The sequence below is a fragment of the Indicator indicator genome, chromosome 13 (assembly GCF_027791375.1).
Source record: "Indicator indicator isolate 239-I01 chromosome 13, UM_Iind_1.1, whole genome shotgun sequence".
Taxonomy (NCBI): Eukaryota; Metazoa; Chordata; class Aves; order Piciformes; family Indicatoridae; genus Indicator; species Indicator indicator.
The window spans coordinates 17,461,732-17,479,910 of NC_072022.1; the positions used below are offsets into that span (position 1 = coordinate 17,461,732).

Genomic DNA, 18,179 nt, shown 5'->3' on the forward strand with positions numbered 1-18,179 from the left:
ACAGAGCATGCAAGACTCTTGAGAAGCTCCTGGGAGACCTTGGTCAGAATTTCTGGACAACCACCACATATTTTACCTTTCAGAAAAGCTCTGCAGCAGTGCAGTATGCAAGAGGACAAGGGTGTGACAGAGAGGCCTTTTGTGGTGGTGCTGAAGCACAGAGCAAGGAGCTGAAGCTTGTGTCTTGAGGACTGAAGGTGAAGGGGCCTCCAGAAGAAGAAACTTTGATAATTAGGATTATTCAAGAAAGCAAAGGTGAAACCTGAGCTCTACACAGGGGTGATGAAAATCCCACAGCATGTTGCAGAGTTGCCAGTTAAAGCAACCACTGCTTACTGGTGGAAAGAAAGGAAAGCAGCCCAGACTAAGGAGCAGTACCTAGACATAAGCACATCTTGAAGACACAAAGTTGTTCCTCCTTTGATACCTGTTGCACCTCCAGAAGTCAGGGCCTGTTTCATCCCTCACTTTCTCAAAAGCAAGCCTCAAGCCTCTGTAAGGCTAGACCATTGTTCACCTCTCACCAGACAGAACAGCCAGCTATGGAGAGAGCAGCTCCACCAATACTTGTTTCCATTCTGGGGTATAAAAGGCAGATTTTGAGCAGAGCTCCCTGCCATGCCAGGGCCATTGGCAGGTGTGCCTGCTAAAACAGTGGGAGATGATCCCAACAGCAGACACCAAGAGGATCCCTACACCAAGAGGGCACTGCCACAACAGTGAGACACACACAGACCCAACCAAACCATCAGCACTGGGGTTTACAACACTGACCACAGGACACATCTGTTCTACCACCAAATATAACATCATCACCATTCAGTGCCCAGCCAGCACACCCCTTTAGCTGAAGCCAGCACAGCTCCTCACATGAAACAAGCACAGCCCCTGACCTGAAACCAGCACTTTTCTCTGGATGGAAATTCCAGGTCACATCATTATCTTACCTTGCGTTTCACTTCGTCATCCTCTTCTATCCTGGGACCACCAGCATCACTGAGGACAGGACTCAGGAGAGGAGATGAACCCTGGACAGCTGTGTTCAAGTTCACCTGAAACGCTGGGTTTAAGCCCAGGGGACTCGTCAGCACGAGGGAAGAGAGCTGAGAATGGTCCACTGGCAGGCCTGGGTGGGAAAAGAATGAGAAGATGGAATGGAAAAGGAGAGAAAATGGTTTGGAAGACAGAGCATCAAAGACAATTAGCCACTGCTACTGTAAACTCTAATTGCAATCTCATTAAACAAAAAGGCAAAAGAAGTTAATCCATAAGAGACTCAGGTGTACACCTCGAAGCAAAGGGCAGCGTTCCCTGTAACCCAGCTGTCAGCAGAGGCACAGCAAGCACAAACACATTCACAACTGCATCCAAAGGGAAAGGATAAATTGTTTGAAACATCCATGAAAAAGTCCTCCAACCCTTTTGGATTTTGTTGAGCACCAGCAGGGTAGGCAACAGAGGATTACATTGAAGTAACAAGTTTTTAATTTTTCCTTTTTAAAAGAAGAATCACTTTTCACTCCAGGCAAAACTAGGACAAATCATTCTGCTACTCTCCACTCCAGAAGTTATAGCTTGTTAAAAATACATTCAGAAATCAGGGAATCTCCAAAATGGGAGAGGAAAAATATGCTGCTATACAAAAAGGGAGCATGAAAGAGATTTCATTCCTGGCTCTTCAAAGTCTAGGAACATGAATTACTGATCTCAAAGGCAAACAGTGCTGTAGCACTGAGCATGAACTGGATGCACACAATCCCCTTGCTGAGCAAACCCTGTCTGAAGCAGCAGTAACACGTCCTGCTGTGCTTTAGATCATTAATTGCCAATCTCTTTAGTACATTTTTATTCCATCTGTGGACCCTCTGGAGCTTTCTAACACAAGGCACCACTGCAGTGACTTGAAGCCTATGGACAGTAGGTGCTCCTCCTCTCTTCTGCACACTTCCTCAAAGCAGCACACACAGACCCCTCAGGTCTTCACTGTTCAAGCAGCTCTGCTTTTTGGGACCAAAGGCAACAGACACTCCAATTACTCACAGTATACCCACAAAATTCCTGCCTAACCTCGTTTTCTTTTGCCTACTGATCCTCCCTATTGCAATAGACCAGATTTGTCAGATCCGGGAACCAAATGGGTACCCAGCAAGACCTCCAGTATCCAGCACCTTCACTGCACTGCGGGGACACCCTGCCAGGCTTTTAGCCCTCCCCCAGCACCAGCTGTTGTGTGCTACAAACAGAGAGCAAGGGTTACCTCACCTCACCCAGGCAAACAGGAAAATCAACCAAAAGTGCCAACTCATCACTTCCCAGACTACTTAAAGTCACCCCAAAAGGCATTAATGACACCAGCAGCACCCCCTGGGTATCCTCGGTCTCTGAACACAGTCATGGGACAGGAGTGTTGGAGAAGGAGGAGTAGGAGTGAGGAGCTGCTGGTCTCGCTCCTGGCAGGAGCAGCTGCACTCCCTAGTTCAGGAAGCAGAGCCAGGGCAGCGTGACAAGGGTGAGGAAGCCCGAGCCCGGATTTTCCCACTGACAAATGCAGGAAGCTAAACAGTGTTGCGCTCAGTCACCTGGAAGAGATTCAGATCACTGAGCTGGGAGTTAACCATTCCTGCTCTAGCTGAGCACAGCCACACTGGAACAGCTTCATTTCTAGCCCAGCCTTTCCAGCATTCCTACTGCTTTTCATAGCAGCACAGCAAAGCAACAGCTTCTGATGTCTGTTTCACCTCTACAGGGACAACAGTAAACTCTTATTCATGCTTCTCCAGGTCAGGGATGCTGAAACAACAGCTTCAAACCAAGCTAGAAGCTTACAGGAGTAGCTTCTTTAAATCCTTGGAATTTAACACAAAGTAGTGGCACTTCCCAGATTTTGTAACTTGAATTGCTTCTGGACAGACCAAACGTTCAGATACAAGGGGAGTAAAAGGGATATACCTTCTGAAACACAAACTCCACTGCCTGCTCATTTACACTGAGTTCTGTTTTTTATCACCTCCAACAGCAGAAGCTGGCCATTAAATTCATGTCAAACACTTGCTCATTTGTATCTGACAGCAAGAGCCCCACTGTCCAGAGCCAGAGAGACTGATGACAAGTGTGTTCAGCTCCTCAAGAAGCCTAAAACAATGAGCAGAACTCAGGGAGGTAGTTGAATCCCCATCTCTGTATGTGTTTAAAAGACACAGAGATGTGGTGCTGAGGGACATGGTTTGGCACCAGACTTGGTAGAGTTAATGGGTGGACTTGATGATCTTAAAGGTCTTTTCCAACCCAAACAATTCTAACTCAAGATGCTGAAGCCTTCCTCCAAGCCTGGGAGAGGGTAGACAGAGATGTCTATTGCATCTCCAGGGACAGGAGTGCCCTTCCTATATATACCAACAGCTGGAGAAGGACACTCTGGAGCCTGCTGTTTATTTCCCTAAGGTGAAAATAATGAAGAACTCAGGAAGGAGCTGTTACAGCTGCCACTTTTATAATAGTCTGTCAACTCAAATGGTAAATTCTGCAGAGGGACTTTCCCAGGTTCATGTGACTTCTGCAATCTGCCTTTTCTAGAAAGGCCTCTGAAGTATGAGGGAGCAGCCTGGGTTATCTTTTGGGCTAACATCTGTTTCAGTGACTGATATAAACTCCATTCGATGGTGTATGTTGGCAGGTGACACTACAAGCAGGTACTGAAATTTTCACTCCTGTAATCCAACAGCCTTTCTCCAGTAGAGCAGCAAGGAGGGAGCTCCCAGTCAAGCAGGTGAGAACAGCAGTTCTCTATTCTCTTGGGGAAGGATCCATGCAATGGTCAGAGTGGCCATGGCTGCTTTCAACAGCTGTTCAATGGAGAAAATCTCTTAAAATTAGGTAGAAATCACAGAATGCCAGGTTGGAAGGGACCCCAAGGATCATCTGGTCCAACCTTTCCAGGTGATGGTGTAGCTGAAATGAGCTGGCTCAGCACCCTGTCAAGCTGAGTCTTCAAACTGTCCAATAGAGGGAACTCCACTGCTTCCCTTGGGAGATGATTCCAATGTCTGACTGTTCTCATGAGGAAACATTTCCTCCTGGACCCCAGTGGGAATCTCCCCAGCAGTAACTTGTCCCCATCACTCTGGCTTTTCCATGGGACTCCTTGTAAAAAGGGAGTCTCCATTCTCCTGGTAGCCACCCTTTGTGTACTGGTCCATGGTAATAAGGTCTTCCCTGAGCTTTCTCTTCGCAAGGCTGCACAAACCCAGCTCTGTCAGCCTTCCTTCACTGGTGCAAAGATCAATGTTTTCGCTGACATCAAACCCTGGTGCGCCAAAGTCTTCCCTGCCCTGTGAGCAGCAGCATCCTGCAGGTGTACTAAAAAGGACTGCTCTTGGAGAGGGATGTTTCCATGTTGCAGCATTCTGCACGGAGAAGAAATTTGTTCTCTGCAGGTAACAACCATCCCAAATTCAGGAGCCTTGCTGTAAGCAGGAGTCAGGGGTTCCATGCAATGACACAGTGAGTGCTCAGGGCTGCAGACCAGACCCTCACAGACATGACAGCACTCTGTAGGTGTCTAATTCCTGCTTTCACAACACACACAAGTGCACTTCACTCAATGCAAGACCAAAAGGTGTCAGTCTGGTGTAACATGCCACATCCTCGAAGATCTTCAAGAATACTAATACCCCCTAGCAGATTCCACCATGTACCCTCAAGCAAACAAAACCAGCTTCATAAAAAGACCAGCATGCATTCGGTTGAGAAAAAAATTACTCAGTGTCACTATAAAGCATTGTAAAAGCTCTGTAGTTTGCATGAACACAGCTATGGAGTTGAGTGAGGATGCCAGCCTTATCTGTCACACCTACTGTACAACATTGTCCAACCAGTTTATTATTATTGTTTATGCTACCTTCTGTCGAGGTATAAAACCACAAAAGCCTCTGATACATAAAACTATGACTTACTGCTAATGTTTGTCCACTCTGCTTTGTACTGAGAGGATATTCAGTGTACACAGATGTGAAGGTTCATAATCAAATTTGAAAATGTGTTTAGAGCATTGTACAAAACCAGTCACGAGAAGTTCTTTAGGGGATTACAGAGCAACCTTCAAGCCAGCTGCTGTAGCCATGACCTTACCTTGTGTTTTCTTCAAGAGCACTTGAATCCCAGCCCTCTCACTGCCATTATCACACTTAACACACAATTGTTTTCTTTTTTTTCTCAGTACATCTGTTTAGTGTCCAATATCCAAAATCCATTATTTGCCTTGCAACAAAAATCCATTCTTATTTGCCTCTGCAATAGAGCAGAGATCTTCTCTAACCTGCCAGCCATTTTGCAGGGTATACATTTCTTTACCCCACACAAACTTCAAAGCTATGGGTATGGAAGGAAAATTTGGGGAAGCCACCACCTGATGTCAGTCAGCAATGCAAGAGAGAGAGCAAGGAAGCAAGCATGCATCAGCCAGATATGAAGTCTGACTTGTAATTTACTACGTTAGCATAAACCAGTTTTGGGTCCATCTTAGGGACAGCAGCAGGTGACACACTAGGGAAATGAAACCACCTTCCTGATCAAGCTTTGAGAGTAAAAAGAAACTGATACACCAAGAATTACAATTATTTTCTGGGACAGAAAAAAAAAAAAAGAAAGAAACAAATAAAAGAAACAAAGAGAATCAAAAAAGGTCAGGAAAAAAAAAGGAGAATGAGCTGCTAGATTATATCCTGGGCTGCATCAAGAGAAGTGTGACCACAGGATGAAGGAGGTGAATCTGCCCCTCTCATCTGCTCTGGTGAGACCCCACCTGCAGGGCTGCATCAAGAAGAGTGGGGCCAGCAGAGCAAGAGAGGTGATTGTGCCCCTTCACTCTGCTCTGGTGAGACCTCACCTCAAATACTGCATCCAGTTCTGGTGTCCCCACTATAAGGACATGGAACTGCTGGAGTGTTCAAAAGGAAGTCAAAGTCAATTCTACCCAATAATGCCTCTTTGCAGAAATGCAAATTTTTTTAGGAGTGGGTGTTTTCAGCAAATTAACAAGAAAAAAAAAAAACCCACATCAATTTAAACTAGCCTAGAAACCTGCTCAGTTTTCCTCATGTAAGTACTACTGCATTTTCAAAGCAAATGTTTGTGATGCAGGAAAAGAGGATTTACCCACACATTGGTCATTGATTCCTGAGGAGAACTTTCAATCTTGAAAACAAGCAGGTACCTCCATCCCCTTGCAATAAAGGACAAGCTTCCAGTAACAGCAAACATGCAGGACAGAGTTTGAGGGATAGACTTAAGTTTAAAAGAAAACATGTCTCCACCAGAAGCATAATTCCTGTAATGAACTCTGAATTTCTGCTCCCATTTGTAAAGCCAAGCAAAAGATCTGCACAAACCAGTAATTTGAAAACCACACAGCACGATTTGCCCTAGTTGGGCTCTACTTTTAACAAAGAAACGTGGGAGGAAACCTGCCTGGAGAAACCTGGTAATAAAACTCTAAGATGCCTTGGCTAGGAGAACAAACATTTATTCTATTTCAAACACAAAGGGTAACAAAAAAAAGAAGCTAAAAAGCCCATGTTGTAATTTATATAAAAGTTTTCCTTATTTTATTGCATAAACAATTAAAAATGATGAATTAGTACAAATCTGTAGGTTGATAACTGGCAATCTGAACAGACACAAAGATATTAAAAACCCCAACATGTAATTCAATAAAACATTTCCTGTATAAAAGATAAAGTTCAAGAGATCAGTTAAGAAATTCCAGCCCTCTTTGTTTTTATAACACAATCCTTTCCTGAAAAGAGTAGCACCTATTGAGCTGGGGAGTCACTGACCAAGGCAGGCACTGAAAAGTGGGGCACTTTGTGCTTCTGACCCACCTGCAGGGCTGGTGCAGGCTGCTGGCTGCCACCTCAGAAGCAGCAGCAGGTTTGGTAAATGGATAGCAACACCTTCCCCACAGATCAGGTTCAGTTAAACATGCTCCAAATGTGCAACCTGCAGAGCTACAGCTCACCCAGGGGACTAACCCTATGAGCACCCACGGGCAGGTAATCACGTGGATTTCATGACAGAGATTTGGAACTGTAAAGTCTCCCCGTGTCATGCAGAGTGTACATGTACACCCATGGCACTGTGACAAGTGCAATGTAAGAGCTACTGAAAACTACACTGAAAATGGCACTGTTCATTCAGTCAACACCTGATCATTCATGGCTGAGAACCTTTTGCAAAATGACAATAATGGGAATGACTTACCGACAGGTTTGCACCAGAAAGCAGAACATCAGAATGACTTTTATTAGTGTCTCCAAGAAACCTCACCCTCATCAAGACTTGCAACTAAACAAAAACTACCACCACAAAATAAACAAACAAACAAACCCACCCCAAACAGAAAACAACACCAAACCACCAATCAAGGAAAAAAAGAATATAATCATATCCCTTAAAATCAACTACATTTAAATATAGACAGGGAAAAGGAGATCAATACTGGGTATTATCCAGCAACTCTGAAATAACTGGGAATTAAAGAAAAAAGTAGAGAGCAGATCAATTGCTCACCCTATTCCATCCTAATATCAAAATATTTAAGCCCTGGGAAATATACAAGTTACTACTTAAATCATAAGTACTTCAAAAGGCTAGTAAGTTTACTAAGGTTTAGCCTGGTGGTGGATAGGTCAGAGACTATTCCATGACCTGTGTTTTGTGCAAATTAAAGAGTTCCAGTAACTGCATATGTGAAGGTCAGAGATGCTCTCATATAGTGCTTTTCTGTGGTGTCAAGTAATAAGACAAGGGGCAATGGACACTAACTGGAACACAGGAGGTTCCACCTCAACATGAGGAGAAACTTCTTTGCTGTGAGGGTGCTGGAGACGGCTGCCCAGAGAGGTTGTGGAGTCTCCTCCTCTGGAGACTGTCAAAACCCACCTGGATGTGTTCCTCTGTCACCTGCCCAAGGTGACTCTGCTTTGGCAGAGGAGTTGGACTCAGTGACCTTCAGAGGTCCCTTCCAACCCCTAACATTCTGTGATTCTATGATTTAATGGATGTGTTTAAGCACAGAGCTGCTGGAAGTGCAAATACACAGGACTACAGGTGCAGATGAAATTATTCACCCAAGACACACATCTCTTAGTGTCTTTTAGTCGTGCTGCAACGTGCAAGTTGAGTTCAGAGTTAAAGCCATCACCCAAACGCATTTTGAAAAGCCAGTAATGGTGACATGCTTCCTGTGGCTGCAAGTGTTTGCTAAACCAGGAGGAGAGAGAAATGGAGGGATGGATAACAGCCCTGTTCCACTGACAAGCAGGAGTCATGGCTCCAGCATGCTGCCTTCACTGAGCTCCTGCAGCAATGGCTGGTGGATGCAGTTTGGAGAACAAGCCTGGAAACTCCAGTAGTGGAAAAAGATGGCACTAACCCCTGTACCTGGACTAGAAGGATACATACCTATAGACAATCCCCACAGCCTTCCCCAGAGCTGGGCAGGAAGCACATGTGACAGAACATACCTGCAGAAGGGAGGATAGCAGGGGGAAGAGAGGACAACCACTCCCTTGCTATGGACAAGCCAAGGTTTGCACCTAGGCTTTCATCTGCTCCTACCACAGCTCCTGAAATTCTTTCTTCTCAAGGCAAGGATGTATGGGATACTCAACAAAGATCTTCTGATTTTTCATATATCATCTCCCCAGCTTTTGCCGCTCAGGGTCTGCAAGGGTCTCAGCTATATGGCTGACACCAACTTCACAACAGCCAGCATACTACTCACCTTCTTGAAGGAAAACTTGTGTGCTCAGGAAAAAAAAAGCAGAAATCAGTACCAGAACTATGTGTTAGCAGTATCAACACCGTGGAAAGAAACCAAAGCAAACTGCAAGGAGGAGCACTGAAAGCTTAGCAGCATCGCTGGCACGTGGAATATAACCACCCCACACCGAAGCTCACCAACTCCTTTACATTGCCCAAAGAAAAACAATACAGAGAGACAAAGCCATTCCTTCTCTTACCTTCTCCTGCCACCTCAGGAGACAGCTGGAGGAGAGGAAAATGCCTGGCAAGGCTTTGTTGCTCTAGAACAATTCACAACTGATGCTCGAGTCCACTGCGAAGCACTGAGCCTCCTGTTCCCTTGCTGCTTTTCTCTCCATCTCTAGTGGAAAGTGAATCTGAACTCACCCCTCAGGGGGAAATGGTGAAGAACCTTCTCTCATAGCTTTCTTCCTACAATAAAAACTACTTACAAACTACATTTTCTTCTCTTTTGTGCCTATCTGGGAAACCAAAAATAAAACAACAGAGCTAAGCACACAATGATGTCCTCAGAAGCCACATACCTTGAAGTATCAGAAAAGCCCAGAAAGAAACCATGACACCTCTAAGCTATCAATTAGCAACAGCAAAGATATCAACAACAGGCAGCAGGGACACAGGCAGTAGCACTGACCTCTCACCCAGCCTGTGAGCACAGCATGGTGTGCAGTCCTGGCAAGGGCACTGCTGTCTAGGTGCTGGCCGGCACTGGCTCTGTGCAACCATCCCAAATTCAGGTCTAGAGGAGTCAGATGATGTGAAGGATGAGTGTTCCTGGTGACACTCATAATTAAAACCTTTATCTGCACAGCTCCTTAGCAGAGTATGGAGGTTCCTCCATCCCATCCTCACCTGAGGATTCACACATCTTGCTTTAAGCTAAAGGATGGAGGTTCTAAGCCACTCCCATTCCTTTAGAAAACAAAATGGGCATTACAACTCTTATTACTTCTTCTAAAAAAACCCTACACCCTGAGCTTTAAAGTCACCTCTAGAAGATCTGTGTCATTGCTGCAAAATACATGAAAAGCAGAGAAGATGCCTTTCTAAACTACCTGCAGTGCAGGACAGCATATTGGCAAGTCTTCTGTCAGGATTGCCAAGCGTGTTTATTGAAAACACAGGCAGCTTTTTTCCTAAGACCACTTGAAAACACAGGGAATTTAGTTGGGTTTCTTCCCAGGTGAAGCAATTCTAACACATTTAGAGAGCATGCTATTGATGGAGGCACAGAACATGAAACAAAGGCAGGAGCAGGTAAATGGAAACAGCTGAATCCTGATTTTTTTTTAAGCATCAAAGAAATTAACAGCCTTTCTCTAATCTTTCTCTATACATTTGTCTCTATCATTTCTAAGACAGTTTGGAGACAGCTCTCTGTCTTTTTTTCCTTTTTGAAGTTACATAATATAGTTGGTTTTAGGTGGCTTGTCTGATTTCTTTCCCACAACTACCACCCTTAAAGGTATCAGCTTTGGACACAACTGAAGACCTCCTCCAAGTGCCTGTTTAGAAATGCCACATTACACATCCACAGCATCATCTCCACAGGTATAAGCAAAGTCACACCAAGAGCCAGAACACACACTCAACAGAAGGAAAAACAAAGCAAAACAACCCCTCCTCAGATAGCACATAGTAACAAAAAGAGCAATCAAACTGCTGGCTATTGCTGGAGGTCCAAACTAAGCCTCTGCTCTTAGTTAGGTTTCTCATGAAACAGCAGTGATCCCACTCCAACATGGTAAGCAGGACATCAAAGCAAGTGCTGTGAAGAGTAATCATACCTTGAGAAAAACTAAACTAAAAGAAATGAGTGACTAAAGGAGGTCTGACCTCCTCGTGTTCTATCTTATGTTGAGAGGAATTCCCTTGAAGTTTGAGTTGTCACAGTTTTCAGAAATAATACTAATTTTTAGATGTTTAAATGTTTCAGTAAAGAATGAAAGCCTTTTAAGGATATATCAGGATGACACAAGGATATATCTAGATGACATTTAAGAAAACTTATATGGTGCTCCTGTCCATGGCAGGGGGGTTGGAACTAGATAATCCCTTCCAACCCAAACTATCCTATGAAGCTATGAATAACAAGGAGCATAAAGTTACGCTAGTAGCTGTAAGCTGCTTATTTTGAAGGCACTGACTGTACAAATGCTGCAAGGGGCTGGAAACTGGGCCACAGAGAAACCCAAAACCAAACGGCTGAAGGAGATGATGCTTTCCATCACAAGGTTTTGGGTAGGTGTTATGTGTTTCAAATTCTTGCTTGGACAAAACCAAAATACTCTAAAAAAAATACTAATAAGAGATGAAGCTCTGAATTTCACACCTCTAATCCATCAGATTGGAAGACAGGAAGGACATTTCACAACTTGTACTGCTCCACCTCAATAAACTTTGCTAAATTAGATGTGACCAGTTCAGTAACTCTCTTCCCAACCACACTATTAAGCTTACAGATCAAGTCTCATGTCAAAGTCAGCTAACTACAATTCTAAAAGCAATGAAGGCCTAGCTGTTGCCTGCAGCATTCATTCATTCATTCCTGATTTCAGCGCCTCAGAAAGATCACAGCATTTTTCTGAATGCAACACACATTTTAAAGAAAAAGTTAAAGCTATCACCAGGTAATCTTCTGGCTTCCACAGATAAAAGGGCACTTATAGGAATTAGTCTCTAAGCAGTTTTATGCAGGGTGATTAAACAAAGCAAATGAAGGGAAGGCAAAAAAGTGGGGATGCTTTTAGAGTCTGTGCATGTATCTCCAAAGTGCTGCAGAATAGAAGAGTACTTGTTTGTTGCTGGACTGCTGAAGGCACTCCTAAGTCAGATAATACAATGATTGTCTTCACAAGAAGTTTTGGTGATTGCTGCTTTCATTTGGTTGTGTGCACATTCCTCCTCCTAAACTACCACCTAGGTTATTTGTTCTTTGAAGTACACCACAGACATGTTGCACAGGTTGATATTGCAAAACTTGCCTTCACAGCCAATTTGAAGACTGTCCATTTTTTTCGACTGTGGAAACAAAAACCTACCTCGAAATAAGGACTCTCAGTGCAGAATAGGAAAACAGCTGGATTACTGGATGCAGCTGCTTGTTCACAAGCATGTGGCAAAAGCGGCTGCTGCATTTTGGGTGCTGGAGGAACAGCCTACTATATCAAACCCTGACAGATACATTTCCAGCCAAAGAAGTCCTTCAGTTCACTGTCATTTGAGATGTCTGCATGAGCAAGCTGATGATACTTAACTTCTCTGCAATTAGTGGGCTTTCCTAAATGCAGTATTTTGTGAACATCATAGCCTGTTATAAGTCATTCTGGATGCAGTGTGATGGCACAGAATGCAGCACCAAAGCTAGGATGTTTTGAGAGAAATTGAAACAAAATAGTCATTCTTGGTATGGCATTCAAAATCCAGCCACCGGATTAGAGTTTTCTTGCTTAAAGTGACTGACATCGCACCCTTTGGCCTTCTAAGCCTGAAAAGTGTAGAGGGATCCATCAGGAAAATCAAGACTCACTCAATTGACATGTGCCTTCTCTGCCCAGTCTTCCTGGGTGAGGTTTTTTAAATTATTCTGAAAGTCAAAAGCAAAGTTCTCACTGGTGGCTTGAGCAAAAGGATTGCTAAAGAAAAGGTTTACATCCAGCGGCGCAGCATTTTCGGAGTCCCAGGAGTCCGTGTCTGTGCTGCTGGAGTCTTCTGTGGTGGTAGGCGGGTAGCTCAGCTGTTCCAGCTGGTCAATAACGTCCGTGAACTGGAAGGCTGAGCTGGACTCTGAGCGGATGGAGTAGGCAGGGAAGTTCACCATGGAGCTGGCCTCCGAGTGGTTGGCAGAGCTGTAGGTGTGCAGGGAGCAGGTTCCGTTCAGCGGCAGGTTGGTGAGGGAGCTGCTCTCCGAGCGGTTGTTGAGGAGAGAGCTCGTTTCGGATGGGCTCAGCAGACTCTGCATCCTGCTTGCTCGGGCTTTCACCTCAAACAGCTCCGAGGTACCTGATGGTCTGTCGTTGCCATTGAAATCGCTCCCTTCCTCAAACTCAAACTCATCCTCTACATTCATATCTACAGCTTCGGTGGAGTATCTGTCAGGGCTTGACTGAGCAGAGCCTGTGTGCCGCTGAAGGGGGTCTGCAGCAAAACCAGGAGACTCTGGCACACGCTTAGAAAAATCAGAGCCCCTCCTCTCTAAGCCACTGTACACATAGGAAAATGCCTCAGACCCCCCAGCAAAAAAGGAAATTTCTGCTGGGTCATCATCAATGAACTCCTCTGACACCTGTAACTGGGAATTTGCCAATGGGAAAAGCGGGGCACCCCGACTGCCATGCTGATGTTTTGGTTCAGCAACAAAAACACCTGTGGTAAAGTCATCCTCATCATTGTCATTTTTACACACAGCAGCCCTGCTCTCTTCACTGCTCCTCTCTACATCTAGATCTACACCACAACCACTCTTAACAATAGGACAAGCAGTGTTACAGTTGCCTGCAACACTACCAAACCCAACACCTTGGAGCATGGGAGATCCAGGCTGCTGCATCAGTTTCCTTCCCACTTCTTCTGCTGGTGCTGCAGTGTTTTTTTCTGGAATCCTTGTGTGTGGCACTCGGGGGTCCAACGAGGAAAGGTTGGTTTCTGCAAAGATGGTCAGGACAGGAGTAGAAGTGGCCGATGAGTGAACTGAGTGGAAGGGGGCAGCAGCTGACGCAGGAGACCCCGGGGTTCTCAAACCCTCAGTGAATGGGACACTCTAAGAGGGCAAAAACAAAACAAAACAACAAAAAAGCAGAAACAGACAAATAAAAAAGATTTTTATAATACATAAAAGCAAAGGCAACATCCAGTTCCTGATGCAGAAGGGATAAGTGCTTCAAAGGAGCTCACCACACAGCAAACAAAACATTGTATACAGAGGCAGATCCAGCAGCCCTTGTAAAAGGCAAGATATTTTTTCCCCCTGAATTCTGGTAATTGGATGGAAAATTAAACTGAGGTATTTTCTAGCCTCTGCTGAAAATGCATCCGCAAGGGAAAATAACATAAAATGACAGCAAAATCCCGTGATGCCTCCTTAAACTCTGACATGTTAAACAAGAGCATCCAGTGAAACGTTTGTTTCTTACCACTGACTGTAGAAAGAATCTAAACAATCAACTCAAGACTTGCACAGAAAGCAATTAGAGAGTACCTGAAGACAAACTAATCCTCTTAGGTAGTAACATACTAGAAAGTAAAGCAGATTTGTTTCAGTTCAGTTGAACCCTGAAATATTACTCACTTTAGACTCCAGTGGCTACAGCTATCAAAACTGATAGCACCCACAGAAAGAATAAAAGCTGCAGCAGGGACAAAGGTCAAATAGTAAAAGCAACTCCAGACAAACATGTCACTTGGAGCACCTTTCCTTCACTATCACCTCAGGAAGCTGGCTGCCAGCTGCCCTGGCTGCAGTGTAGAAGGTGCTGCAGAACTGACCTGTTTTGGCACGTCTATGTTGGAAGTGCGAGTGGATGCTCTGGCTCTGCTGTGCCTCCTGCAGAACAGAGAGCATCCTGAGTTTCCAAGACATGAATCAGCCTTCTCCCTTCCCTGTTGTTCAGCTATTGCCACTCTAGTAGCCAACTGAAACATGTCAAGCTGTGTTTTATCATGTTTTGTTAATAATTAGTTCAAAATTTTAGAAGTCACAAGAGCTTTAAATTAAGTAAGAAACGTACAGAAAAAGGAATCAAGACAGATTCTTCATACCACTGAAGGAAAACTCAGCAACTTGAGGCAGAAGCATATACAGCACACTTAATTTAACTTCTTCCTCTGTCATCAGTACAAACATCTACAAATGAATGGCTTCAAAACCAGAACGAGTTAACGTGCATCAATGTTACAAACAATTTACAACTGAGTCAACCCTGTAATCTGTGGGTTGAAAATATTCTCTGTGTCACACCCCAAAAAGTGGTATCCTGCATCACACTCATGGTTAAATTCATTCCATGTCAACAGCTTACTAGAAAAATCAATCTTTCCTACAGAAAACCAGATCAACTGGAGTCCAAGACATAAAAAATTATTTATTAATAGTAGATTAATGCAAACTTCTTATGTGTTCCTATAATCTTTCAGGTGAAAGGGGTATGACAAGTTTAGGGTGGTTTCATATCAAAGCAAGTAAAGGACAATTTTATAATGAAAATGTAGATTCTTAATTTAGTGGTATGCTTAGAAATGACAACTTAATGTCAGACTTGCAGATTTCAAGTTCTGTTACATGCCCTCATACTGATTGCTTCCATCTCTGCAGTGAGGTACAGACAAGTCCCCACTAAACCTTTGAGACATAGCACTTTTTTAGACACCTGAGTCACACAGTGCCCACAGACTGTGAAATGCAACACTGAAATTCTCCTAAGTTTCCTTCCATCAGCACTAAATTACTTCAGATTTGAGGCAGACCTCAGTAACTGAGAAGTCAGCACATGACCATGTCTTCTCCAAGTATCACTGAGAAACATGTTTAGGAAATAAGGGCACCCTGGAAGTCTCAGCTACATTTCACCTCTCCAAATTAAGTGCACTTACCTCTCATATGGAGTTTTCTTCATCCCACTGTCCTTAATATAATCCACCAGTTGCTTCTGTGTTCGTCCACTGTGAACCCACAAAAGTACAAATGTTATCACAGGATCATAGAATGGCTTAGGTCAGAAGAGACATCAGAGATCATGAATTCCAACCTCCCTGCCATGGGCAAGGATGCCTCTCAATCAGACTGAGCTGCTCAAGGCCTTATCCAACCTGGCCTTGAATACCAGCAGGGAGGAGGCATCCACAGTCTCTCTGGGCAACCTATTCCAGAGTCTCACCACCCTGATACTGAAGAACTTCTTCCTAAGATCCAATCTAAACTTACTCTCCCTCAGCTTCAAGCCATTCCCCTTTGTCCTGTCACTAGACAGCCTCTTATGAAAAGTCCCTCTTCCTGTAGGTTCCCTTCAGGTATTGGAAGGCAGCTCCAAGGTCAAGTGAATAAGAATCATAGATTGAATGACTTCAGAATGCTTTTTCCTTTTGATCTTGTCTTCTTATGATAGAAGGAATTTAGCTTTAATAAATCTGTTATGTTTCTCCCTACCTGTATCTGAATGATGACCCTCTGGTGAAGAACACTGCTTTAGCCTTTGGCTTTGGCTGATCAAAGAGTCTAAAGAATGTGTGATATTCAACACAGATTTTCCAGAAGTTTTTACACTCATCTCTACTTCCCATAAGAAACTCCAATGTGTCTTGATAGGGGCCCTGGGAATAAAACATGAAAGTTAGGTAGCACATAAGATAGCAAGGGAGGAGAAAAGGAGAGTACAAGAAGTGCCACCAAAAAGGCTAAACTCCTGTAAGATGTAGTATTTTGCTAAGTCTTGGGTTTATTTTTTTTTTCCTGTCTTACATTTACACATGTTTATAGCTACATATAGGAGAAGCTGAGGCTGACACATAAAACCTAAAAATCTAAGACAATAGACACAGGGTGAGAAAAGATTTTTACTTGAATGATAAAGCCAAGCATACCCCACTGAAGTTGTTTGATAGAATCCCAAACTCTAGAATTTTTGGTAATAAAATGTAGTATATTTTACACTGACCAGCCCACTATTAGAGTAAAACTCACACAGACCTCTGGGTGGAGTTTAATAAGGAATCTTTTCCTCTTGAAGCTAAGTTTCCGGACCTTCGACCAGTTGAATGTATTGATTTTTGTGTTGCCCTGAATTAAAATAATAATAGTTAAAAACAGTTAAAACAGTTAAACAGCAAATTCTGTGAAAAGCTGGCAAATGTTTCAGAAGTAAGAGCAGCAAACAAACCTCTGTTGTGGGCATATGAACACGTGCATGTGTGTACACACCACCCCCAAACCCTGTTGGATTTTTATTTCTGGTGACAAAATTCTCTCAAACATGATAATCCAAAGTGATTGCCATATTCAGATGAAGGTGCTGGTTAGACAATTGTTCTCCAGTGCAAAGTGATTAATAAAACTAGAGGAGTACACTGGTTTTAAGAAAGGTGGAAAGAATTTCTTCCTAATCTCCAGTCTAAATCTCCCCCCTTCCAGCTCACAGCCATTGCCCCTCATCCTATCACTACAAGCCCTTGTAAAAAGTCCCTCCCCAGCTTTCTTGTAGCCCCTGTCAGGAACTGGAAGGCTGCTGTACAGTCTCCCCAGAGGCTTCTCTTCTCCAGTCTGAACAGCCCCAGTTCTATCAGCCTGTCCTTTGATGCTCTCCTTTGTCTAACCACGGACAAACTGCAACCAACAGTAGTTTGGGGGATTCGGTAACACTCCCTTGGACATTAAAAATTGCTAAATTTTAAAATAATCAGAGATACCAGAACTGAAAATGAAAGACTGATTCCCAAGAGCTGCTAATGGAAGGACAGAGCCACATACCCAAGCCCTCCCTCCTGCCTTACCTGGAACACCAGCACGCCCATGTGTGAAACAGCCAGGCTAATTTTGGTGCCCTCGCGGTCAGAGGCAAGGTGAAACCTGATGCCATACATCTCCAGTTTGCGAGCAATTTCAAGCACTTGAAAGTCTGATTCAGCAGGAGTTTGACCCCTATAAGGAAGAAGAAATACAGTTTTAAGAACATCCAATTCTGTAATATTGCCACAGTGGTCAATGCACTCCAGTCTGAATTCGGGCACTACAGGAGATTTTTTTTCCTCTCTCATCTAGTTGAGTAGCTTCACTCCAAGTGAAGTATGACACAAACTTCTGTAATAGAAGCAATATGCAACAGCAATAGATGACCAATCCAAAATGCATCCCATAGACTGAGGTATATTGTGACATTAACCAGTTTGGTGACTAACTAGTTCAGAGACTTTTCAGTTCAGGAACAATAAAGTTGAACAACTCCTGGTTTGATCCATGAAGCTCCTACTTCTGCTTGTTTGTACACACATTAAGAAGGTAAACATGAGAGATGGAAGAGCACCACAGCCAGCAGAACAGAAACAAAGCAAATATTGGCATGGAACGCCCCATTTCAGAAAGGGTTTCAGGACTACCTGAATTATTAAAATCACAGAACTGCTGGGTTTGGAAGAGGCCTTTGAGATCATCAAGTCCAACCACTCACCTAGAGCTTGCAACCCCACCAGTGCTGCTAAGCCACTCCCACCAAACCATGGCCCTCAGCACTACATCGAGATGTCTTTTAAATACCTCTAGAGACAGTGACTTCACCACTACCCTGGGCAGCCTGTTCCAGTGCCTGGGAACCCTTTTTGTCAATGATAGGATCATAGAATGGTTTAGGTTGGAAAGGACCTCAGCGATC

At 43.8% G+C, this 18,179-nt stretch overlaps 1 protein-coding gene across 2 annotated transcripts in view; it reads right to left on the reverse strand.

Moving 5' to 3' along the window:
- FARP2 (FERM, ARH/RhoGEF and pleckstrin domain protein 2) overlaps positions 1-18,179 on the reverse strand; it is a 66,106-nt gene that overhangs the window by 17,439 nt on the left and 30,488 nt on the right. Inside the window, exons 7-14 of one of the 2 annotated variants that reach the window (XM_054385835.1) lie at positions 17,305-17,452; positions 16,499-16,594; positions 15,965-16,128; positions 15,412-15,480; positions 14,308-14,365; positions 13,342-13,582; positions 2,191-2,199; positions 948-1,126 (exon numbers count right to left, since the gene is read on the reverse strand). In XM_054385835.1, the coding sequence (XP_054241810.1) occupies positions 948-1,126; positions 2,191-2,199; positions 13,342-13,582; positions 14,308-14,365; positions 15,412-15,480; positions 15,965-16,128; positions 16,499-16,594; positions 17,305-17,452 (964 nt within the window). The remainder of the gene's footprint in view (positions 1-947; positions 1,127-2,190; positions 2,200-13,341; positions 13,583-14,307; positions 14,366-15,411; positions 15,481-15,964; positions 16,129-16,498; positions 16,595-17,304; positions 17,453-18,179) is intronic. The other variant, XM_054385834.1, reaches the window with a different exon arrangement.